The following is a 24185-nucleotide window of genomic DNA, read 5'->3' on the forward strand; positions in this document are numbered from 1 at the left end:
AGGAGATGCTGACCCTCTTGTGAGTCCAGGCCGTGCGAGGCAGAAGCCGGCCCAGAGCAGGGGCTGCTGCCTCAGGCAGCTCTGCGCTGCAGCAGCCGGGCAGCAGCGGGACCCTCCCAGCTAAGGAAGGCTCCAGCCTCTGCATTTCCACAGCCCTCAGGGGCAGGGCAGAGACCACAACAAGGCTGGCAAAGCCCAAGCATGAGCACTGACAGGCACTGATGGGAAGAAGCCAGAGTGAGCCTGAGCCCCGGACAAGCTGTTGCCCCCATTCAGCACACAACAGGATGGGCTTTGAGATCAGCCACACCGAGGCGCAGATCGGTGCCCTTTTTGTCCCAACAGGTGATGGCAGACACAGAATCCACTGGGCTCTCTTCTAAACCCTACCAGATCTTATCTGAGAGCACAGCACTGGCAGCTGTTAAGGGCAAGAAGCAGATTCATTGGGTTGTGCTGCAGAATCACAAAGGGCTTGATGTGTTCTCCTAGAGACTGATCTCAGCAGGGCTTCTGCCAGTGGCTAGGACTCAAGCAGTCACAGCCTTCTGCTTATCCAGGAACAATCCCTGCTTCTGCCTTCGGCAGAGAGGGAAGCTCAGGCAAACTCCAGCCAGTCTAAGCTGCCCTCAGAGGCAGCAGGAACACCCAGAGCTCTCTCTTGCTGCCTCGGAGCACTGCCAGCACTTCTGTGACACTAAACTGAGCAGAACCGTTGGTACAGCTATGCTGACACGTGCACACAACACACTGTCCCTCAGATAAGAAAGATACCAGACGTACTCTGCTGCTCCAGGGAGTCACCCGCCATCTCCTGTTGCTGAGCAGCAGCTGGGTCAGCACGACAGGTGAACCAAGGGCTCAGGCTCCATTTCTTCAGCTGGGGAGCAAAGGCTCCTTGGGATGGCGCTGCTGCTTCTGCTGCAGCTTCAGTGTCAGAGTCGGTGTAGATCTGAGACAAGAAATGAGTTGATGTCAGGAAGGTGTGGCAGAGATTGCCCTGAAATGCAAGAAAGATTGCCATTTGAAATGCAAGCCCTTAGGAAGCTGCTGTCAGCCACATGCAGAGCTCTTCAACTGGATTGCTTTGGATGTCCACTTGTGAAACCAAATGGTCAAAAGCAAAGGCTGGTTTGACTCGAGTTCATAGCCAGTTTCTTGTTCTAAAGGATGACTGCAGCAACGACCGCTCCACTTCCTCCCAAAGACTCCTTTCCCCCTCATAGGTCTGCAGATACATTTGCAGCTCCTCATTCTAATGTTCTACCTCCTGCCATGAAATTCTCTTTTTCTGCACCTTCCTCGGGACGTGCTTATCCTGCAGCATCTCTGGATGGGTCAGTTCCTGGGCCTCATGCCAGCCTCGGGGCTCTTGGTTGCCTGTCATTTGCTGGAACTCTCTGCAGGCTGCCAGGTAGGATGGTGACACTTCCACCTCAAGTCAAACAGAACAAAGCAGTCAGAGACTACAGCTTGTCCCCGTCAGCCAGGAGTCATTGACTGGGAAGAAAGTAAAGGACAGAAGCAGATCTGCAAGGGATACAGACAGCTTCTAGCTCGTATTCCAAATCTATGTGAGTGACCATGTTCACCTGCAAAAACACCTCAAGAAACAAGGTCACCTGGAAGAAGCCAGCAGGAGTTCATTCGGATGACTGCTGGCTAAATGGCCAGAGGAGTAATGGCACTGTCTAGAGCATCAGCTGAGATCCAGCAGAGCAGGAAGTGTCCTTGAGAGCGGCTCTGACAGAGGCCTCATCAGGATGGCACTCAGAGGCATCACCCACCCCTGCTGCTCTGCACTGGAAAGGCAAGGAGGGCAGAAACCACCCCTTGGGTGACTGCAGTGCTGATTGCTATTTCCCTCACTTGCTTTTCTAGAGCCTTTTGCTCCTGAAGGAGGCGATTAATTTTCTCTTGGATGATTTTAATTTTTTCATCTAGCCTCTTCTTCCTTGCATTGGTCCTAGCCTCAGTTTCCTGCAGCTGTGCCTGCATCTGTTTGTCAATTTTCTGTAAACAACAATGGAAAGGACTCTCTCTCATGAGTGGAGTGGCTGCCATTCCTTCATTCACCTGTTTTTGTTGATTACCCCTGTGCATAGGGAGATTCTTCTCCTCTTGGATGTCTTCATTCCTCCTCTTCACTGCCATGATGGCACTCTGAGCTTCAGGCAGCTCTGCTTGTGGCTCTGCCTTGATGTTCTGTACACACAAAAGCAGAGCAAGTGACTGAGAGCTGCCATCAGGCTCAGCTTTTCCCTCTTTTAGCCTCAAAATCACATTTATTCAGCCCCTTCTTTCTGCTTCCCTACCCAGCTCTGCTTCCACTGTAACCCTCCTGTGCTGGTGCTGATCTCTGCAGATTCCAAGGCTCTGTGCTTCTAGTGCCTGTGGGACTCCTGTCCTCTTCAGTCCCAAGAGCTCTGGTTTATGCCCCTCTTCCTGCCCTTCCCTCTGTGCCCTGGCCAGTCACGCTCACCTGGCCATTCTCCTGTGGCTCTTCCACCTGCTGCCTGAGCTGCTCTTCCTGCTCTCGGGCAGGGAACAGCTCTCCCTGAGTCTGGCATGGCAGCTCAGATGAGGCAGTGTGCTCCTGCTCTTTCTCTAGAAGCACCTGCACAGAAAGCAGGAGAAGATGGGTTTCAACTTCCCATACGCCCTTTGTGGGCCAAGACTCACAGGCTGCTGGGCTCACACGTTCCCAAAGCACTGTGCTGCTGCTCTCCTGGGTCCTTCTCTGCCCGAGGGGAGGCACAGTGACCCTGGCCCTACAGTCAGGGGCCATTGGGGACTGAAGCTCCAGCAGCCTCTCAGGCAGCTGACAGGGAAGGGGTGGCATTTCTCAAGGGTCTGGTGAGGGCCTCTCTCTGCTTCTGCCATGTTCTGTTTGTCTCTCCTGAAGGGATGCCTTTAGGTGAGCTTTGCATCTTCCACTGCTTTGGAGCAGAGTCAGGAAGATTTAAATAGATAGATAGATAGACAGACAGATCTCACTTTTATAATCTCTCTTTACTGTACTGTGGTATTTACATTCTTTGAATGGAGAGAGATATAATTCTCTCTCCTAGGTTTTTTTTTAAGGGAAGGTAGTGAGAAACTTAGAGAAGAAGAGAAAACAATTCTAATCTCCACTGTCTATTCTTGTTTTTTAGTATATGAAGAATATGTTATAGTGATTGTTTTCTGAAAGTGATTTGTTAGTTGGATTTTAGTGATAGTTGTTTAGATTGATTAGCTAATTAGATAAAAGACTGCCTGGAGACAGTCACGAGTTTTTCTTTAGTAGCTTTTTAGTGAAGTATCTCTTTAGTATAGTTTTAATATAGTACTAGTGTAATATAACATAGCTTAAGAAAGCATTTGTTTAACCTTCTAAATCATAGAGCCAAAGCACATTTTTCGCCACGTGGGGGTCACCCGGAATCAATCCTGTCCTTTCTGTCACTACACACATCAGCACTTGGTAGCAGTGCCCCGATCAGCAGCCATCCTGAATTTGTTCTCCTGTTGCTTCAGTAACCCACACTCTTGGGGAATCTGGAGCATGTAGGTCCTTATGGAATGCAATCAGACCCAGAGCATTGCACTGGGAACTGCACACTTTGTGCATCTGTGCTCGGGCAAGTTCTTAGCTTGGACTGGACCACACTGATGGTGCTAAAGTGGCTGGAATCAGAAATGCAGCCCAGCCCCTCCCAGCTTCTCTAATCTCTGAGCACCAGCTGGAATGCAAGGGCATTGATTTCCTGCTCAATTCCCGAACACAACACACACTGATTGCCTGGGCTGCCAAAAGGGAGCCGTTAACTTGAAAATGATGGGCAAGCCCTACTGGCTGGCCTGGCACCAGAACAGCTCATTCTGCACCAACATCCCTGCCCCAAACTATGTGTTCTTGTGCAAAAATACTGCATTATCCAGAACTGCCTCCTTGAACACTAAAATTCTAGCAGAATTTCTGCCAGTGCTGTAAAAGGGCAGGAAAGATTGAGAAAAAAGCTCCCTTGCTCCCTGGAGAAGGAGAAATTGCACAAGGCTTCTCCTTCTAGCAAACAAACAAATAAACAAAATATGAAAGTGTTACCTACTCCAGTGTCTAAAGCACTTGGATGCAGTGAAGGGATGTTTGGCAGGGAAACAGCCCTTGTGCTGAGCATTGGCTCTATGGATCTAAGGCAGGGATCTATGGCACTCTGCCTGAAGGTCCCTCATGAGTCCCCATTGTCCAGGCTAAAGCTCCCTCAGCACCTCTTCCCTGGCCTTGTGCTGCACCCCTTGCCCAGCTCCCCTGTCCCTCTGTGCCCACTCTGCAGCCCCTCCATGACTTTCTGCTTCCCAGGGCCCACAGCTGCACACAGCACTCCAGCTGTGGCCTCAGCGCTGCCCAGCACAGGGCCACGCTCCCTGCCCTGCTCCTGCTGCCCCACTGCTGCTGGCACAGCCACCGTGCCCTTGGCCTTTTGGGCCCCCTGGCCCCACGCTACCTCATCTTCAGCTGCTCACGGCCGCCAGCCCTGCGTCCTTTGGGTCCACGCAGCTCCCCAGCCACAAAGGTGCCCATTGCACTTCAGATACTGCAGGCATCATTGCAAGGTGTACATCCTGGGTTTAGCATTACAAGACAGCAGTCAAGGACTTGCAGGTTTGCTCCCATTCTAGGCTCCAATGCAGTTTTCAAATGCAGTTTTCAAAGCAGACTACACAATAGAAGGTATCAACAGACACATGCAGTGTCTGGTTTTTGCCTCAGAAGAAAGGTTCAGAACTACTCCCTTTGTTTCTTTTGCCACGCCGGACAAGAATGCCCCCCCACAGCTTCATGGACAACACAGTCATCTCCTTGCAGCTTATCAAAGACCAAGAAACAGGCAGACTCAGAGCACCTATCTGCTCTGCTACTGGCTGCTCTGCCTGAAGAGGCAAAAGAGCAACCTGGCAACAAAGGCACCAAAATCCCTGACTTCAAGCAGCAACTCTACATCCCCAGTGTGTCTCTTAAATAGTCCCAAGTAAACACACCCAAGAAGTTTGTGAAGACAAAGCACCAGAAAGAACTTGTGTGGTCAGATCAACATTTTTTTGTGCCTGCAGCTACTTGGCCAGTCTGTGCAGGGGGACAGGTCTCTCCATGCCACAGTGTCCCCTGTGTATCCAACAAGGCTGAGCACAGTGTCTTTGACATGCTCCTGCTCTGGGAACAGGGAGCCTTCGTGCTTCAGGCTGGCCTCTATCAAAATGCCAGGAAGCTGGTCCCTAAACATGACAGACCAAAGCCCATTGTCCAGCTGTAACAGGCTGGGGGCAATCAATCGGTCCTGGCAGGACTCCAGCACTCAGCATTCTCAGCCAGCAACAGCAAGTGCTGGCTGGTCAGAAACTTGCAGCTCTGCCCTGCACTAAAGACAGCAGCACACACAGCTGGCACTTACTGGCTCAGAATGTTCAGGCTGTGGTGTGAGCACAGCTGGAGGCTGGCGCTCATCCACCTCATTTGCCTCCTCTTCGGCCTCCTCTCCATGAGCAGAGGGAGCCAGGGGAGAGACTGCTGTTGGTTCTGTGATCTGTGGACAGACAGCAGTGTGAGGGACACAAAGTTACCTATAATTTATAACCTAATTTCTATTCAGCACTTTATGCTATTCAGCTCTATTTCTACAACCAGCTCTGCTAAGGAGAAATCAGAAACTTTGATAACAATGGGATTCTAAGTCACTGACACTAAATTTAAATGGGCTAATTCAACAGAATTGCTAATAGTTCTGATTTAGACATTTCGCCCTGGCTACTATCAAGAAGCAACATTCTCTCTGCAACATGAGCTTTTCATTCCTTGAAAGTTCTGAAATGGAAAATTGGGAAATAGCCAGCGATGCCTTTGTTATTGCTGCTGCAGACATGGAAATGGATTTTTTTCAGCCTGCCCAGCTGGCCCTCTACACTCTACTGCCACAGGCCAAGCTCACAGCTTGCTCTGCAATTCTTAAGCACCAGGAACATGAAATGTTCCTTTCTCACTCACCTCAGGATCAGCACCTCTGAACACACGCTTCAGGTGATCTGTAGTGGGCAACGGAAAATGAACAAGTGCTGTGAGAAAACTGCCTGGGCTGCTGAATCCCACAGAAGAGAAGAAGTCAACCCAAACAGAGAGTATTTTTCTTTATCAACATCCCTCCACATGACATAGTTCCTTCACACAGCCAGCAAGAGATCAGGACAATAATCTTGGTTGTGCCTACACTTTGGCCAGTTTAGCCAGTAAATGAATACAAACATGATCAAGAAAATGCAAAATGTTCTTCAACACTCAATGCTTCTGTTCTGTCCAGCAGATAAAGCAGCTATTGTTCTCTTGTCTTTCAGGTACTTTTTTAAAAAAAGAAGTTGCATGCACTAATTCCCATTAAGTTGCTGAAAACAGTCCCCCAGAAAAGCTTGCCCCAAATCCCCCTGAGCTGTGGCAGTTCTATTGTGAAAGAGCACAGCAGCAGCTCCAGGCCTCAGGAGCAGACACTCACTGCTTTGGCACTTGCACTTCACTGCAAGGGGAATCACTCTTTTAGCACTCAGTCAAGGGTCAAAATAGACAGTCAAATCCTTTCATTACAAAATTTGGAACAAAAGAAGCTTTCCCTGAGTTCTGGGGAGAACTACAAAGTCCTTAGAAGGCCTTCTGAGAAGGCCTCCCAGGCTGCATTTTGGAAGTTGTCCTGCTTGTCCCAGCAAACTGAGGAAATGAAAGACTCTGCTGCCACAGACTCTCCCGTGGAGGGAATGGAAGCCCAGCAGGTTCCCTTGCAAATGCTGCCCCTGTGGCTCCAGACACCCCCTTTTAGCTGAACCTCTTGACAGGAGCTTTACCAAACCACTGGCATCCTAATGCTCTTTCTCTTTCAAAATCAGAAACTCAGCCCCCAAGAAAGAGCAGGAAGACATACAAAAGCCAGGTAAGGATACACCCTAACATAAGTAGAATGGAAAACTCTACTTACGTGCAAAGTATGTAACGTAATATGCGGAAAAAGAAATGCCATAAGCAGCAAAAGCTGCTGTGGCCAGATGGTGAAATATTGTCATTTTTGAAAGTTAGGTAAATAGAAGAAACAAGGCTCTTGTCAGTGGGCAGCTACCCACTGACAAATACCCCAACCAGAAAAGTTCTCCTCAACTGAGCAAGGCCTAGGGCTGCTCTGACACTCAGGCCTTCTGTGCACCAAGGCAACCTTCTGATGTCACTATGACAAGGTGGCAACCATGCCCTGACATCACAAAGCAAACGCTCCATGTTGGTCTGTGAGTTTATGCAAAGCAATAACCAACCTTCCCTACAGCAAACACAAAAGAGCCTGGGAAGTTTTTCTGTGTCACAAAGCAGTGCAAAACCCCGTCATGGGCCAAACCCTGTTCAGGGATCCAAGAGGAACTCCAGGAGTGCCCCAAGCACCTACAGCCTGTACCCCAGCTGAGCACTCAGATGGGACCCAAGCAAAGGAAACCAGAACAAGACAATGGCCCACAGCATTGCACATGTGAGAAATGACTCTCACTTCTAAAATTTTAAAGGTTTAGTAAACCTTAACAAAGGACTGAATAAGGAAAAGTTGCAGCATTGGGAGTCTCTGTGACTAGCAGCCATGTGCTCATCTACAAAAACTATGCTCTGGCTTTTATACCCTTAGCTCCTCTAAAAGTTTTGTCAGTCAACTCTTTCTCTGCTGTCCATTGGTGGAGATTACTTTCTTGCATCCTGACTAGAGGTCAGGTGTTGTTACACCCTGCCTGCTGGTCACAAGCCAGCCCTCCCCAAATGCCCTGACTACCAAGGCTATTACAAGGGGGACGGGAAAGAGGACTATGGGAGGATATATTATAATATCATCACTGCACATTTGAACATCCACATAACATCTGCTTCTTAATTGTCAGAGCCAACCATTTCATTACTCGTCTAGAACACACAGAGCCAGGAGAGAAGCCACTGTTGGCATCACAGCTGAAATCCTTCCTACCAAATTTCCCCACATATTTGCACCTTTATTGGACATGCCCAGGGCTCCGGTGTGTGTACATCTCTGCCTTTCTTCCCCTTTGGCAGCAGTCGAACTGGCAGCATCTGCCCGCCAGCAGCAGCTGCTCCAAGCTGGGAACGCCACTGGCGGTGCTGATTTCCAGAGGCTTCTGTGTGCCAGGGGAAGCCAAGGCAGGAGCGGGTTGAACGGTGCTGGCGCTGCTGCTGCTCTGTGCCAGAGAGCCCCGGCTGGGCAGGGCACGGTGCCCACTGCGCTGCGGGCTCCTTCTCCTGCCACAGCTGGGCACACCTGGAAACAAGGCATGACAACCTCTGGGCAAGCCAAGGGGTTTCTGGGGCTGCACTGCTCTGCACACACCCAGCACACCTGCAGCACACAATTTTACCCCTCAAACAGGTAAACCAAAGGGAAACAGCTGGAAAAGATTTCATTTTGGCCATTCTTACCTGCTCAACAGAAGTCTTCAAAATGAACGCTACCAAGCAGGGCCCAATTCCTGCTGCCAGGTCAGGGTTAGAAGAGAGGCAGTCCTTGATCTCAGCACTGGGTGTGTGGGGAATCACTTCCCTAATACGTGCACACCCAGCAATCTCACTTACTAGTTTGTGTCCATCGATCTAAGACATATTCAATACTTTGCTGAAACTCACAGGCTAAATATTCCACTATCACAGACATCTTTTCATTAAAATCCTTTCGTTAGGATTTTTCCTGCTGAAGCTGAGAAGTTTCAGCAACAAAGTGTAAACAATGGTTATCTACTGCTGTGGAATGTAACAGGTGGATGCATGATTGGTCTCCTGTGGATGTTTGGATTTACTGACCACTCATGGCAGAGCTGGGTCTCGCTCTCTGCCAGGAGACAGACCTTTGGTATTCATTCCTTTTATATTCTTAGCTTAGCTACCCTTCTGACAACTTTTCCTTCTATTTCTTTTAGTATAGTTATAGTGTAATATATATCATAAAATAATAAATCAAGCCTTCTGAACATGAGGTCAACATTCTCGCCTCTCTCTTCATCCTGCAACCCTTGTGACCATCATCACATTTCCCCAAATTATTTGATTTACTGATTGATACTTATTGACACTTAAATCACTTCTCCGAATTTACTGACAAGAGAATAGGAGTGTCCTGTAGGTCCCTGCCAGTCTTTGACACAGGTTCAGGAGGAGACAGACCCATGCACAAAATAACCCAGGACAAAACTGGGCTTGCAAAGCAAATTCATTCTATTTGTTGCAGTAGCAAATAATACATACCAAGCCCTGGATTCCTAAAAATTTGCTGAGCAGGAGAAGGAGGTGGAGTGTGGTGCTCAGCAGCAGGGGCAGGTAGGCAATGCACTCTGAGGACATCCCCTGGATCAAAACGCTGTGCATCTCATCCTTCTCACCCTTCCAGCTCAGAACCAGGCCTGGTATCTCCTGCTCAGGAGTGGAATTTCCCAGTTACAGCATTGGCTCACACATGGCTGGCATGTGAGATGAGGCCAATGAATCCAGGATTTAAAAGAACTGGAAGAGTTTAAATTCTAGCAAGATTTAGTTAGGGGGAAAGAGTATAGCAAGAAGAGTAGAAATAATAGGGGATAGTTAATTTTTAGCAGATAAGGTAGTTAAGGCTAGGGTAATATATCACTTGCCTGTCTTTACTATGTTTAAAGAAGCAGGATGGGATGCGGATTTCTTTGTGACAAAGAAGAGGAACGTAGCCTGCATCTGGGCCCTGAAACTTCAGCTATAGCCAAGGGGTGTGAAAGCCTGCCAACAGGTCGTAAGGAAAGAGGTCAAATTGAGCAAGACGTCTTGGCCTTCATCAGAAGCAGACCATTCCCCACTTTAAAACCCACCAACCCATTTGAAGTGAAAGAATCCGCAAATGTGAAGGAACTTTCGACTCAGTTATAATACATTTGAATACAAAGGGGGTAGGTGGGGTTACCTAATGAATATGTATTAGTTGTTTTGGGAATTATATGAATATGTAAGATTTTTTTAGATCAGTAGAGAGACAGTGCTTCTTCACACATGTCTTCAGGAGACAACTCCTCCTGTGCCTGGCTGTAATAAACACACCACCTTCTACCTTTAACTGTGGGGAGTTCTATTCCACACCTCATTTGGTGACCGCGCCAGGACGCTTCCCTGCTCCAGCGAGAACAACCGGGCTCTGGACATCTCTGGGCGCTGCCAGGACATTCCTTTCCTGGAGGCACCTCTGCTCTCGGCTGCTCCTCGTGGGGGACAGACAAGACTGCTGGGACTGTGGAGAAAGGGAATATTTAACTCTGTATAAAGTAACCCGTAAGGCGTATGCAGGGGAAGGGCTGTTCTTAAGTCACACAGAGATGTCCTGTGCACAACGTACGCCTGTACAGTTTGGGTGTGGGTCTGGCTGCTGGCAGAAAGGATTTACTGTGTCAATAAGGACCTGCTAGCAATTCTGGGGGTGAATTGAGCAAATCCTGTTTTATTGCTGCTATTTTTCCTGTGTGTTGTAACTGTGGCTGTGTTTTCAGTGTGTGAATATTTGAGGAAGATCAGGTAGGTGGATGCCGATGTGGTGTATGGTGTGTGTTGTGTTGAGAAGAGTGAGCTCTCTGTCCCCTCATAAAGAGATATTCCCTTCCCGGTTAGCCTGTGTGTGTGGACTTTCTAGTTGCAGGGATGGGTACTCCCTGTGACACCTGGTCCTTGGGAATACAGGGGGGTTGAGTGGTTTTTCTCCCACATTGTGGTCATTTGGGACTGCACGGTTGTGTTTGGGGAGATTTTGGGATTTTGTTTTCAACAAGTGGAGCAATTTATGCAGAAAACTACAGTGTGGTGATTTATTATGTTGAACTATGGCAGTTCCTTTCTACTGCCCCCTTCTCCGAGCATTTAAAGTCTCCTGCCATGAGGAGGACACTTTCTTTCCCTGGACATCTTCTTTCCTATCCTGGACACTCCCTTTCTCTCCTGGAGCTGTTCTCCATTAAAGCTGTGGGACTTTGGTCCTGGGAAGAGAGAGAGCCTCTCGTCTTTTGCTTTTGTCCTTGTCAGTGTCACTGGGTCCACAGCTCGCCAAACTGATCCCCCACGAGATGAAAACCAACAAATGGCCCCACATACACAGCTCAAAAATTGGCGACATTTTTGATGGACTGGGGTGTTCACCACATTTTTGGAATTCCCTATTCCCACACAGGTCAGGCAATTGTTTAAAGGATGCACCACACTCTAAATCCTATTCTAGATCAGCAAAAGGGGGAGTGGCCCAAGCAACACCTCAGATGAGGCTGAGCAAAGCTTTATATGTCTTTATGTTTTGAATAGCGCATTTGCAGGACCTAATCCTCCAATTTTTAGGCACCTTTCAAACAGCACACAGGAAAAATTGAAAGAAAATCCTGCAATTTTGATCAGAAACCTTGAGTTAGGACAAATTGAAGGACCATTTCCACTAATCACTTGGGGCAAAGGGTATGCTTGTATTTGCAAAGGTGTCGGACCTAAGTGGGTCCCCGTGAAGGACGTGAAACCGTCTTATACACGAGAGTGCAGCAACAATTCCACCAGCAGGGAAATGAGCCCGCAGACGTGAGCCGCACGGAGAAGCTACAGTGCATGCCAGACGTTCCCTGTTCAGCCTGTGAAAGCTACAAATCTTGAGATTGATTGTTGATTTTTGGACTGTGAACATGGTTTGTATCATAGAGCTCTTTCAGCAAAAGCATGGTGCCCATTGTGTTCAAAAGAATTCTAAGATATCCAGATTTGTAAAAAATGAAGGTTAGAGGGATAGTTTAGTGCCCTATAGTTGGCCAGTCCCTGAACAAATGCTAAAAGATTTGCTTGAAAACTGAAATAGATGAGGAAACTTTTGCCAAAAAACAGCTGAACAGGAACACGGAGTTTGATCAAAGTATATACTGGCACCTGTTGGTTTTGCTTACTTGCTTTTACATGCATACATGCCTGTAGATCAAAAATGAATGCTTGCCTTGCTTTAGCCAAGTCAGCAGGCTCAGTCACCATGTGTTTGACCAATTTGAGCCCAGACAAATCCTTTGCAACCCGTTTGGTTGGTGTGCCTGTGCCAGCCAAGGAGTAGCCAATACCCAATCGTGACAAATATTGGTGTGAGGCTGCCAACGAGACCAATCCCATAACAGCTGGCATCACTGGGCCCCTGATCTTCTTAAAGCACCTTCTGAACCTCAAGAATTGGAATTCTTGGTTCATTGGTGATGGAATTTTGTGCTGAGTTTCAGTACCAGGGAGATCAACAGTTAAATATTACTCCCCATCATCCTGAGGACAGATACTCCAGTTTGTGGTGCAATTGTACTACCCCAGTGCCCCCTATGGGTGAAACTGCTGACGAGTAGATGACCTAGATGAGTCCTCAAGCCAATTAGCAACAGAATATTGGCTCATTTGTGGAGATAGAGCCTGGCAGGACATTCCCTCAAAAATTAAATGTGGCCCATGTAGCATCAGACAACTCACTGTAATAGCACCTAGCGTTAAATAAGCCATCAAGAGAAAACAGAGCAAAAAGATGTGCCCATTATAAAGAAAACTGTAATAGCAATTTCAGACCCTAGGGCCCTGCAAAATGAGGTACATAGAATTTATTTCTCCATCAACTTGCCTCGGGCGAGGCATTGAAACCATTACACCGATTGGGGTGTTGGCTGAAGAAAGAAGACAGTGCTACTTCCATTGCAATTAGTGACATGATGACTGATGTTAGTTCTGTCAGACATGCAACCTTACAGAACAGAGCAGCAATTTATTTTCTTTTACAGGCACATGGGCATCGTTGTGAGGAATTTGAAGGATTGTGTTGCATGAACCTGTCTGATCACTCACTGAATCCATCCACAAAAGCATACAAAAGCTGAAAGATTTGACAGCTCCAGTTAAAGAAGATGGTGGGTCATGGTTAGATGATTTGTTCCAAGGATGGAGCTTTGCACCTTGGCTAAGGGAACATTGTAGAATAGGTCTCTATATGTATTGGGGGTTTTGGTAGTGATAGTAGTAGTAATACCTTGCATACTTTGGTGTGTGTAATAAATGATGGACAAAACTATCAAAAAGTTTTTATCATACAAGAGAGAGAGGGAGGAAATGGATTTAAGAACTCACAGAGAGTTCTTGAAATCTCATAGAGATTGTGGGTGAAGGTATAGACATGGAGGAAGGTTTTGAATTAAGACCTTGGAACAGGCTAAACATTTTTGGACAATGACTTGTAATTGCTGTCAGACATGACTTATGCCCTTTGAACTGACTGGACTTTCACAGCATTAAAATTGCTGTCTTGGAATATAGCAAGGCTTAATGCTAGCAAAAAGGATGGTTTAAGCAAGTAATAAGCAGGTATGCTATAGTAAAAGTATGAAATGCAAGGTAGTTAACAAACAACATGGTTACAAAGGTTTCTTTTTAGTTGTGCCGAGAGAGGGAATTGTGGGAATCCTTCAAATTAGAGGGTTTTGGGAAAGCTGCAAAAGGCAGGCCTCAGAGACAGCAGAACTGCAATTAGAGCTAAGCAGCAGCCATAAGACTTGTCAGCAGAAAAGTTATATAAGTAGTAGAAAAATAAGGACAAATAGAACAATGGTCTGTGTATTAATGCTTGGCTAGAATGACTCCCTAAGCTTCAAAAAAGTATCTCTAGCAAGATATTAGGAACTTCTAAGCTTAATAATGGAGCTCTGTCCATTGTGTTTTAAGGCTTACCAGCAGGTATTCAAAATAAGCAAGCAGTGTTTTAACGAAAGGTATGTGTGCTTATAGTGATTGGATTGAACTACTGTCAATATTCTTTTGCTTGTGTGATTGGTCAAAAAACTTTTAAAGTAAGTTGTACCATTAAATTCATTGCCTGCTGCCAGCGATGTGAGCTGCTGGCATCTTCCCATGGTCATAGCCATGTAATGAGACTGATGCTGGAAAACAAGCAGCTTGAGGCGCGTTCCTCAGCAGCCCCGTCCCATTCGTGATTTGTACACAGACCCCCAACTGGCAATAGTATATATGTGTTAAATTGCATCTATGATAAATTATTATGTATTATTTCATTCATTTTGATATCTTTTCATTTCATATAGAATTGTTGTCTTCCTCCAGCTTCGGAGTGTGATGATTTACCGCAGTGCAAAACCTTCTGCCCACTCAGCAGTCCGTCCCCAGGTGTGTGCATGCACACCCACCCACTGTGCTTGCTTTTCTCAGCATCTCAGGGTTGCTGTTTGCACACAATTGGGATGAATTTAACTTGACAGAGCCACGAGTGGGGTGTCCAGCTTGTCATGAACACTCATGTGGCAATGAAAAACACAGAGCTCTCAAACCACATTATCACAGGTCATTTCATTCCTGCTGGGCACTGAGGAATTCTTAAAAGACACAGAAAAGGGGTGGAAAACATTGGCATCGTGCTACTGCTGGTATCCTCCTGGAGAAAAAATCTCTTGGGTTTCTTATGGTGGTAGCTTTCCAAAGCCTAGGAAAACTGCTCAGCAGTGATAGACCAATTGTGAATGGTTTTCTTGACTTGGCAAAGCTGGGGTGTTAACAATGGACTCTGTCCTTGGTTCAAATCACCTGCCCTTACCTGCAGACAAAAAAGCACCACCACCAGCACCAGCAGCTACATCAGTCATTTTTCTCAAAAAGCTGTGTTTAATTTGGTAGAGGAAAGGAAAACACATCAGACACTGTGGATTAATGACAAGACTCTGAGGAACAGTTCCAAAGCAAAGGGCAGCAGCTTCTCTCTGGGCCACTCCTTGTGCTCCAAGGCGGCCGGGCTTCCCTGGCTGCCCAGGACCCTGCGCCCCGCGGGCTCTGCAGAGCTGCACAGCGGGGAGGCAGCTTCAGGCACCTCAGCCCCTGGGCAGGAGGGGCTGCTTGCTCTGCAGGGCTGCCTGTGGGCAAAGCAGGGTGCTGGCCTTCTGCTCTTGGCCCCAGCCTGGCCTTGCAGGGCTAATGCTGTTCCTGTCTCAAATGTGCTAAGGACAGACTTGTTTGTTTGCAGCTCTGCACAGGTGTGATTTGCACCACAAAATACTGAAGGACTAAGGCCTGAACCACAGACCCTGACTGAAGCCTCAACAACAGGACCTGAACCAAAGCTGCCATCTAGATCACCTTCCCAACCCAATGTTCTATGTACCTGCTCCTTAACCAAGTGTTATTATCAAAAGGAATGTTGCATGAATTCACTGGTGAAACACGTCTTCACCTTTCTGCATGAGGAAAATGGACAAGGCCAACACACCTTGGTTCCTCCTTGAGCCCTGGCCAGGCTCGGGGAGAAAACCAAGAGGAGAATGACACCAGCTGTGCCCCCAGCAGAAGCTCTGGCACATTGCTCGTCCAGCACTGTCGGAGCCGGGCTACTCTTACAGCACACTCGGGAGCCTCGTGGCCCCCAAAGGTGGAGGCACCGCAGGATTTCCCGGTTCCCGGCCGTGGCTCTGCAGGGCTGGGCTGGGACAGCTTCCCCCAGCTGATGTGCAGCTCTGCATGAAGGGGAAACCATTGGGGTACCTGGTGATGGATCTTCCTTAATCACCAGAGGCACCCTTTTGTAATAATGCTGAGGTGCATTGCTTAGCTTATCCTTTCCTGACTCTTTTTGCACTTCTGCATTACAGTAAATTACACTGTTCCTTCAGCTGGTGTCTGTCTCTGCATCTCTGACCCTCTCCACCATCAAAACAAACACACAGCCAGTTTAGCATGAGACCTGCCTCTCTGCCAGCCCATCTCTTGGCAAACACCCCTGATGGCCATCTCCACAAATGAAATTCCCACTTTGCAACTTCCTTTTCTGCAGGCAGGTGAGAAAAGGAGCCACTCCCATCTCTGGACACCTCCAGAAACCAGGATACCCACAGAAGAGCTGGAGAAGGGAGCAGTTTGAAACACAACTGATTCAGGGTTTAAACCTGCCTTTATCAAATGAGCACACACCAACCTGTCCCAGAGGGAAAAGCAGGCAGGAAAGAGAAGCTCCTCTCCCACAACAGCAAACTCTGTGCTTCCTTCTGTTCTAGCTGGAGAGTGGAGGCCATGGGCTGCACCTCACTTTGGGAAGGGGCCCTGGGAATTGGCCTGATCTGGGAGGGCAGCAAAAGGAGTTCTCCTAAAAGTAGGAAAAGATTCTCTGGAAGGAATAGATGATGACAATATTTCTGCAGAAAAGCTTAAAAAGAATAATTGTGGGGAACAAACATTTCCGGACCCGAGATGAAGATCCTTGGGGCAGCTTCAATTCCCCCGCTGCTGGCATGCCTTGGTGATTTTGGGGAAAAGAAGCGTCTCCCCACCTGTTCTGCCATCGTCCTGGCAGTAGGGTGCAGGCCTGTGGCAAGGCAGAGCCTGCCTTGTGGGTTGGGCCCGGGCTGTTGGGCTCGGGTCCCTGGGCCAGGACCACCTCCCGGCCTCCTGATGGGGTTGGGAGTTTTGCTTCCCCCTTCCGGTCCTGGGCCACCGCTTTGTGGGCCAGGCCTGGGGTTCCTGATCCTTCCACATGGGCAAAAGAAAAAAAAAAATAAATAAAAAGGGTTGAAAGAGCTGCCAGCAGCTCAAAGGCATTGAAGGGCCAAAAATGAGCTTCAGCCCAAGTTGTTCAGTAAAGGGCTGTGGCCAAGACATTCCACGTTCCAGAAATTTTCTCGAATTTTGATAACTATTAATGGACTTTTCTGTAGCAAGCCTGTTTCAGGACCAAAAGGGACTTTCAGAGATGGCAAAGAGGAATATCTTAAGTCCATGGACTTTTCCTGAAACTTAGCTCCTTGGACTTGGATTTTCTTTGCATTGGTTTTGCATTTTCTTATATTGTAAAATTGTTTTAGTGATATAATAGAATTTTGTGTTCTACAGGTGAAGAAATTCCCTGTTCATTCCACAGGAGCACTTGAGTGAAGTTTGATTGGCAGCAGATAACCTGTCAAGTGTTGGTCCTTTCCTCTGCATGAGCCCAGCAGAGAAAATTACAAACACTTTTCTTTTTAATTTAACTAAATAAAAAAGGTGACATGTTGCAGACATCATGCAGGCATCCTCCTGAGAAGCTGCAGTTTCAGCAACAAAATGTAAACAATGATTATCTGCTGCTGTGGAATGCAACAGGTCCACCTGTGATTGGCCCATCTTGGATCTTTATAATGAATGGCCAATCAAGGACTGAGCTATCTTGGACAAAGCCCGAGAGAGCTGCCTTTTGTTATCATTCTTTTCTATTCTTAGCTTAGCTAGCTTCTGAGAGGAAACCTTCTTTTTCTTTTTAGTACAGTTATAATGTAATATATATATCAGAAAATAAAAAATCAAGCCTTCTGAACATGGAGTCAACATTCTGGTCTCTCCCTTCACCTGAAAACCCCTGTGACCATGGTCACAGGAGGGTCTCTCTTGCCTTGGTGAGCCCTCAGCCCTCTGGGATACACCTCACCTCAATGCAGACTTCAGGTGCTTTGTTGTTTTCTTTTCCTTCCTCCAAAACACCAAGAGATCAAAATTCTTGATAAAAATAGGACTTCTACTTTCAGGAAAAGCCAAAAAGAAGCTCTGCAGGGCTTCTTCCTAGATACAGATAAAATACTCTGGTGATCTTATCACATCCTGTTCTCAAACTTTTGGCACAACTTCTACTCTGGAACACCATGACTTCCTTGTAATCTGAAAGAGGGAACAAATCAAACCTCAAGAACAGGTCCTACCTTTAAAACCAGTGTCCCTCCCACCAGAAACTTCTTTTCCTGTTGTGACAGTTGAGTCATGTGATGATTGACTCTCACAATTAATAGAGAAAGATAATGTGTGTGAAAAACGCATATTTTATGGCTCTATGCAGATATTTACCATATGTATTTTGATGTATTGATTGGTAGTGCTGTATTAACATTTTAATCATATGATAAATGTAGTCTTGTAATTAAAAGGTAACTTTTGCAGTTAAAATAAGAACTATGTCAGTGGGAGTTTTTGAAGGAAGGAATGAGGCACTCGCACCAGATAGCAGCCACAGGAAACCTAAATCTTTCAGAGAAAAGAATTTATTGCCCTCTTATCAGAAGAAACGAACTTTTTCCTGCCTCGAAGGCACTGTAAGGATTAGAAGGAAGAAGCTGATGATGACCAGACAGAATCCTGTATTTGAATGGAATTTATCCATCATGTGTGAAGCGTATGAATATGCAATGGGTTATTGTTTTTAAGGGTTAATCCTTCGTTAACGGGGGTCCTTTTTCAGGCTCCTGCTGCCCAGAAAAAGGTACCCGGACATCCATAACTCTTTGTCTCTATTGTCTCATATTGTCCTAATTCAACTCGTCCAAATTATTCTAATTGCATTACTCTTTTTAGAACCATTTTATTACTATTAAACTTTTAAAATTTTAAAAACAAGTGATTGGCGTTTTTCACAATGTATATAGGTTAAGAAAAGTTTATAGATTTGTTGTTGTGCTGTACCCCTCACATGGTTATCAAGGGACAGCTGGGGTTGGGACATCTGGGAGGGCTGGCGTGTCGCTATGACCACACCTGACCCCCAGTCAGGATTTGAGGAAGAGATCTCCACCAGTGGACAGCGAAGAAGGGGTTGATGGACAGAACTTCAGGAGGGGTTAAAGGGTTAAAAAGGGAAAACCTCCATTGTGAGGGGCCTGAGCACGTGGCGAGGAAAATCTTTTGCTCCTGGTGCTGTAACCTTTTTTCTTTATTCAGTCTTCTGTTGTATTTTTGATAAGCTTTAATAAGCCTTCCTAAACCATGAAAAGTGGGTAGCTATTTCTCACAGTGTGGTCTGCAACACTCACTCTTTATTACAATAAAATGCTTTTGTTTATTAGGTTTACATCAGTTCCAGATGCTTTTATGAGCTTTTATGCCTTTTTATCTATATATGTATAATACCACTATCTGCTTATTGCAACATTCCAGGAATCCCTTTTGACTCTTCTCTCCATATTCCTGCAGAAGGTCAGGTCACTGTGGGTTTTACACCACTAAAAATACAGGCTGTTCAGATCCTAGGTGTTGGGAAATTTAGCTGACTAGAGACTGGAAAAGTACAAAGCTGTGGCTAATTCCAAGTTCTGCACCTGCTAGATAGTGTGTCCTTGGGCCTAGCTGTAGTAGGATAACAAATAGTGAAAGAGACATGAGAAAAGAGAGAAAGAGAGATGTAATCCCTAAGGAATAAGGAAGAGTTAATGGTATAGTTTAACCAATAGATTGCTTGCCTTACAGAATATTCATAAGCTTATTATTTGCTGTATAAGTGTTTGATGCTTTCTTCAATAAACTGGACCTGTGATGAACCATCTGGTGTCCTGGTCTCCTTCCTTCGACACCTAGGTGTGATGGGCAGGCACAATTTCCCTGCTGACACAGGGACTGAAGACAAACCCCTCTGTTGTCACTGAAAACAAAAGAAAGGAGGAAGTTTCTGCCCATTGGAAAGTCCCCGTTTGCCCTGAAGGACTCTGCCTCTTCTTTCTCAGCAGCAGCTCAGCAGCCGGATGCCAAGGACAAGAGAGGGAGGGGTGGTTGATTTGTGTGACAATTCAACAGCCCTTACAAACAAGAGCTGAGTCTGCCAGTAACATCTCTGCAGAGGCAAGTCCTTGCTGAGGATGCAGAGCTATGTCACTTGTGTTTAGTTTGCATTGAGTTAATGGCACGGTGGGTTTTCATGCTGCAGGTGTGGCCCCTCTGACAGCAGCCTGTTCATCCTTCAGGGGGTTTGCACCCACAGGGACAGTGCTGCTCCTGCCAGCACACCACAGTTTGTCCTCATGCCAAAAGGTCCAGGCAGAACTTCTTAAAGGAGCATTTTCCTTTTGCTCTCAAACCAAAGATTTAGATGTAATGGTATAATAGAAACAAATCTCTTCCCCTGTTGTCTGTTGGGACAGGAGGAAAATCCTATCACATCCAGATAGCAAGGCGCTGATTGCACTTCCACTCTGGAAATGACTTGCAGGAGCAAGTAAATAAAATTCTCTGCTAGAACAGTGAAGTCCTGCCACTCTAAATCAGTGTGGTGCCTGAAGGGTTTTGTAGCAGGGTTGCACCTAAGTTGATGTTTAAGAAGTTTATAAGGTCCAACATAGACCTAAGGTTTGCACAGCAGAGTTTAGGCTGACAGCTAAGGAAGCGTAAATTAAATGGTCTTTCCAGCCCAGAAGGCTGATGAGAATTGTTGGTATTTGTGCTGTCCTTCCTTGTTGAAAGGATAGCAACATATTTGATGAGATTTTGGAATTGCAGCTAAAAGTCATGGCCAGATTTAGTCACCTAAGTGGTTGTCGTGCATTTCTAATTGTGGAGGTCAATATCAGTGTAACTGCTTCTGGTAATACAAAAAGCTCTTTCAAGACACTTCTTAAGAGAAAGGTCCTTTTCCTTTTCACTCTGAACTGCAAAGCCCCTCCAGAATGTACAGCAAACAGGTTATCTAGATTGTCCTTTCACAATAACAGAAAACTTCCCCTTTAATCAGCCTGAATTGCACAATTCTCATCTGTACGAAGGAATTTAATTTAGTCTCTGCTGTAAAGAAGTGGTTTCTATGCAACAGGGCTGATTAAGGGCAGACCCAAATTAACAAGAGGGGTATTTGTAAGAGCTGCCATTACTCATCACACACTTTAAACAACCCATACCACCGAGCCCAAAGCTAATATGGCTCTGTGTTAAACATTTCTGATGGATTACACATCCTTGTGTGAAGATGGAATTAGGATGTAAAGCCAGTATTTCTGCATATACAAGCATTGTACAAGAACATTGCATCTTCAAAATGGAAACCAAATATCACCTGTACAGGGTAAATGCTGCAATAACATGAATACACTTCTCCCATCAGGTTCACAGGCAGCTTAATCAATTCTGTGCTTGCAGATAATCTGTTCTGGCATCTTTTGGGGCCCTGAACCAGGAAAGTCAACTGAAATACTGTGAGACCATGAAAATTTCTCCAGATCCAAACCAGTCTCCAGGTGACACAAGTGACTGCAGCAACCTCCAATAATGCAGTGGAGGCCAGATTTGCTGTGTTCTCTTTGTCATTGTGGGTTTGTAATTCATACTCACAGAAAGGCTTGAGTTGGAAGGGGCCTTAAAGACCCTCTAGATCCAACCCCCTGCCATGGGCAGGGACACCTTCCACTAGACCAGGTGGCTCAGAGCCCCTGCGAGGTTTGGCAAATACCCAAAGACACCTTTTCCTCTGTTTTGCAAAGTCAGATTTCCATGCTCACTTTCACAGATGGCTCCAGTCTGACACAGGGCATTGCTGATTGGTCACTCTTATCTCCACAGCCCAGCAGAGATCCTGTTTTGGATGGCTCTCACTGCTCCCAAGGCCCCAGGGACCAGCCACTGCCTCTCCTCCTTCTGCTTTCCCTTCCGGGATCAGAGATTTCCTGCTGCTTCCTCCACGTCTGAGACAACTGGAGGAGATGAGGGGCTGAGGATGTGGCTTTTGACAGAGAGTTGATAACGCTCAGCTGAGTATTTTATTCTCCTGCCACTAAGCTGTCAGGCTGCTGCTGAAATTCCTCCTGCTTAGAAAGGGCTGGTGTGAGCAGCAGGAATTGTTGCTGGCTGGAACTTTTCCAAGAGCTGGACAAAAGAAGCATTTTGTGGAAGGGCACCAGCTGCCCTTGGTCAGCAGCACAAGGTGTGAGGTCCCCTTTGAGGGCCATCCCTGCACAAGGACAGCCTGGCCTTCTCCAGTGCCCAGAGCACCTTCCAGGCTTTTGGGCTGGCCTCATCCCTCACCCTGGAGAAGCAGGTTGCTGTTGGAACTCTCATATCCACAGTTTATGGCTGGATTGCCGTGTCTTACCACAGACAGCCCTGGAGACACCAGCACAGGCTCCATCTGCTACAAGGGGACTTTGTTCCAGCTTTTCCCTTGGACCAGCGTGCAGCAAGCCCACCTGGGCCTCATTCAGGTCTGTCTGGGTGGTAGTCAGCTTCTGCTGGGAATTTAAAGCTTTTACCCTACTTTCCACAGCAAATAGTGGAGCAAACCCAGCTGCACCAACCCCCGAATTTCACTCTAAAAACCACGATTTTAATTTTCCTCTATTCAAGTCTTGAAGAAAACAACTTTTCTTGAGTGAGCTGGAGGCACAGTGTTCTCCAAGATCATTCTTGAATAGGACAATATTGCAGGGGAAGACTGGCAAACCCAGAGTTTACTGGTGCTTAGGAAGCTTTGCAAAACCTTCCCACGTGCAGTGCTCTTGCACCCTCCTGAGCTCCTGGAGCCCTCACTCAGCTCAGGCACAGTTTGGACAGAAGGGGATGGTTCCGTCTGTCACATGTGGGGACAGGAGGAGGGAAGACTTTGCAAACACAGCCACGAGGGCAGGGCTGTTTTCTTTGATGGTGCCAAGGTAGTACATCATCTTTGATTAAATGTGAGGTGCTGAAGGGCAAAAATTCTCAGTGATAAGGAGAGAGTGTCTCCACTCACACAGCAAGGTAAGTGAAGGGGAAAGTGCAACCTGTATTTTATGGGAGGTGTTCAGTTTTTAATAAAACATTTTTGCAGAAGACGTGCCTAGGCAGGGGTGATTCAGAGCATTTTATCAGCCTCACAGAGTATCCCCATATCTGCTTTGCCACATTTTCTCTCTTTTTTTCATTGTGAATGATTTCTCCTGTCAGGGGTGCTCCTGCTTGGAGTTCTACTCTCAGTGGAGCCCCGGAGTTTTCTCAGCTGCCTCTGCAGTGAGTTCTGAGCCAATGTGGGGCTCTGCTGCCAGCCCAAATCTGCCCTTCCCCTGCCCAGCCCGAGTGCAGGTGGGGCATGTGCTGGGCATGGCAGGAGATTTGCACGGCCAAAATCCTCCAGTATTTACATCTGCCCATGGCTTTGGGTAGCACAAATCAGAGAACACCCATCGCAGCTGACAAACTGCATTTCTTGCAGATTGCTACACTAGCACTGCTGATCCACAAATACACGAGAATCAATTTCAGTTGCAAAATGTCATTTATTACAAAGTGCTACACCCACGCCAACAATGCAGAACTATACAAATCTCAATTTAGGTTAAAAACCTAAAAACCTGTCTATGTAATAATATATAAATACCAACTTCAGTTAATTTATTGCCAGCCTCCACATCAACTCACTATACACAAATATCAATAAGGTGTTTAACAACTTAATTTATTACCTATTACTACAAGGATTAGGCCCATCTAGGAATACAAAAATATCTCCATAGATATGTAAATAGAATTATATGTAGAAACAGATAAATATACATATAAAAATAGACATATACCTATACAAATACCAATATTCCTATTTTAAAAGCCATATAACAAAAATTATATCAAAAGAGATACCTACACAAGTTTACCCACAGGAAAAAGAAATTAACACAGATATAACAATATCCATGTATACACAGATGAATTTATAAACATATATGTAATTTAAAAACAAATATATATACATAGCATACATTCATAACAAAATAAATATACATAAATATAAGAATATACACATGGAAATAAACACATACAAATAGAAAGCCACATATGGAAATACACATGTAATAATCCCTGTCCACATTCAAGTCCATGTATCTGTAAATAGAACATCAGGCAGAGGGATCCCAGCTGCTCCATCTTCAAAGCCTCTCACTCGGGCTCCTCCTCCCGTGCAGAGCAGCTCTCCTGGACAGGGACGGGGACAGCAGATGGGACATCTGGCAAGCAAAGGGAACACTGAGTGAGTATGGGGATGTTTCCCTTGGCAGCAGCTGCACTTCCATCAGGGCAGAGGAAATGTCAGAGCCTCCCCAGGGGGTCAGCAGAAAGAGAAAGCAGCCGGGCGGGCCGGGTTGTGGTGAGCGCAGCCGTGTCGGGACTGTCCCGCAGCCCCGGCAGCCCGGCAGAGCCGGCACAGCTCCCGGGCCCTGCGGCACAGCTGCCTTGCCCAAGGACAGCCCCTGTGCCAGTCGGGGCAGCTGCGCTGAGCAGCCCCAGCACGGGCAGGGCCCGCTCCTGCCCCGCCGGGCAGTGCCCACGGCCACAGCCCACGGCAGCCTCAGCCCCACCTGCCTCCCCGGGCCTGTGGCCTCAGCCAGGCTCTCTCCAG

General features: G+C 46.7%; 1 protein-coding gene across 1 annotated transcript in view; it reads right to left on the minus strand.

Moving 5' to 3' along the window:
* Positions 1-24185, minus strand: part of LOC131094388 (serine/threonine-protein kinase N-like) — a 37794-nt gene that overhangs the window by 8691 nt on the left and 4918 nt on the right. Inside the window, 6 exon segments of the mRNA XM_058041982.1 lie at positions 1870-2205; positions 2483-2617; positions 5433-5564; positions 6023-6038; positions 7109-7143; positions 7145-7209. Of these exon segments, the coding sequence (XP_057897965.1) occupies positions 1870-2205; positions 2483-2617; positions 5433-5564; positions 6023-6038; positions 7109-7143; positions 7145-7209 (719 nt within the window).

The sequence above is a fragment of the Melospiza georgiana genome, chromosome 29 (genome assembly GCF_028018845.1).
Source record: "Melospiza georgiana isolate bMelGeo1 chromosome 29, bMelGeo1.pri, whole genome shotgun sequence".
NCBI lineage: Eukaryota > Metazoa > Chordata > Aves > Passeriformes > Passerellidae > Melospiza > Melospiza georgiana.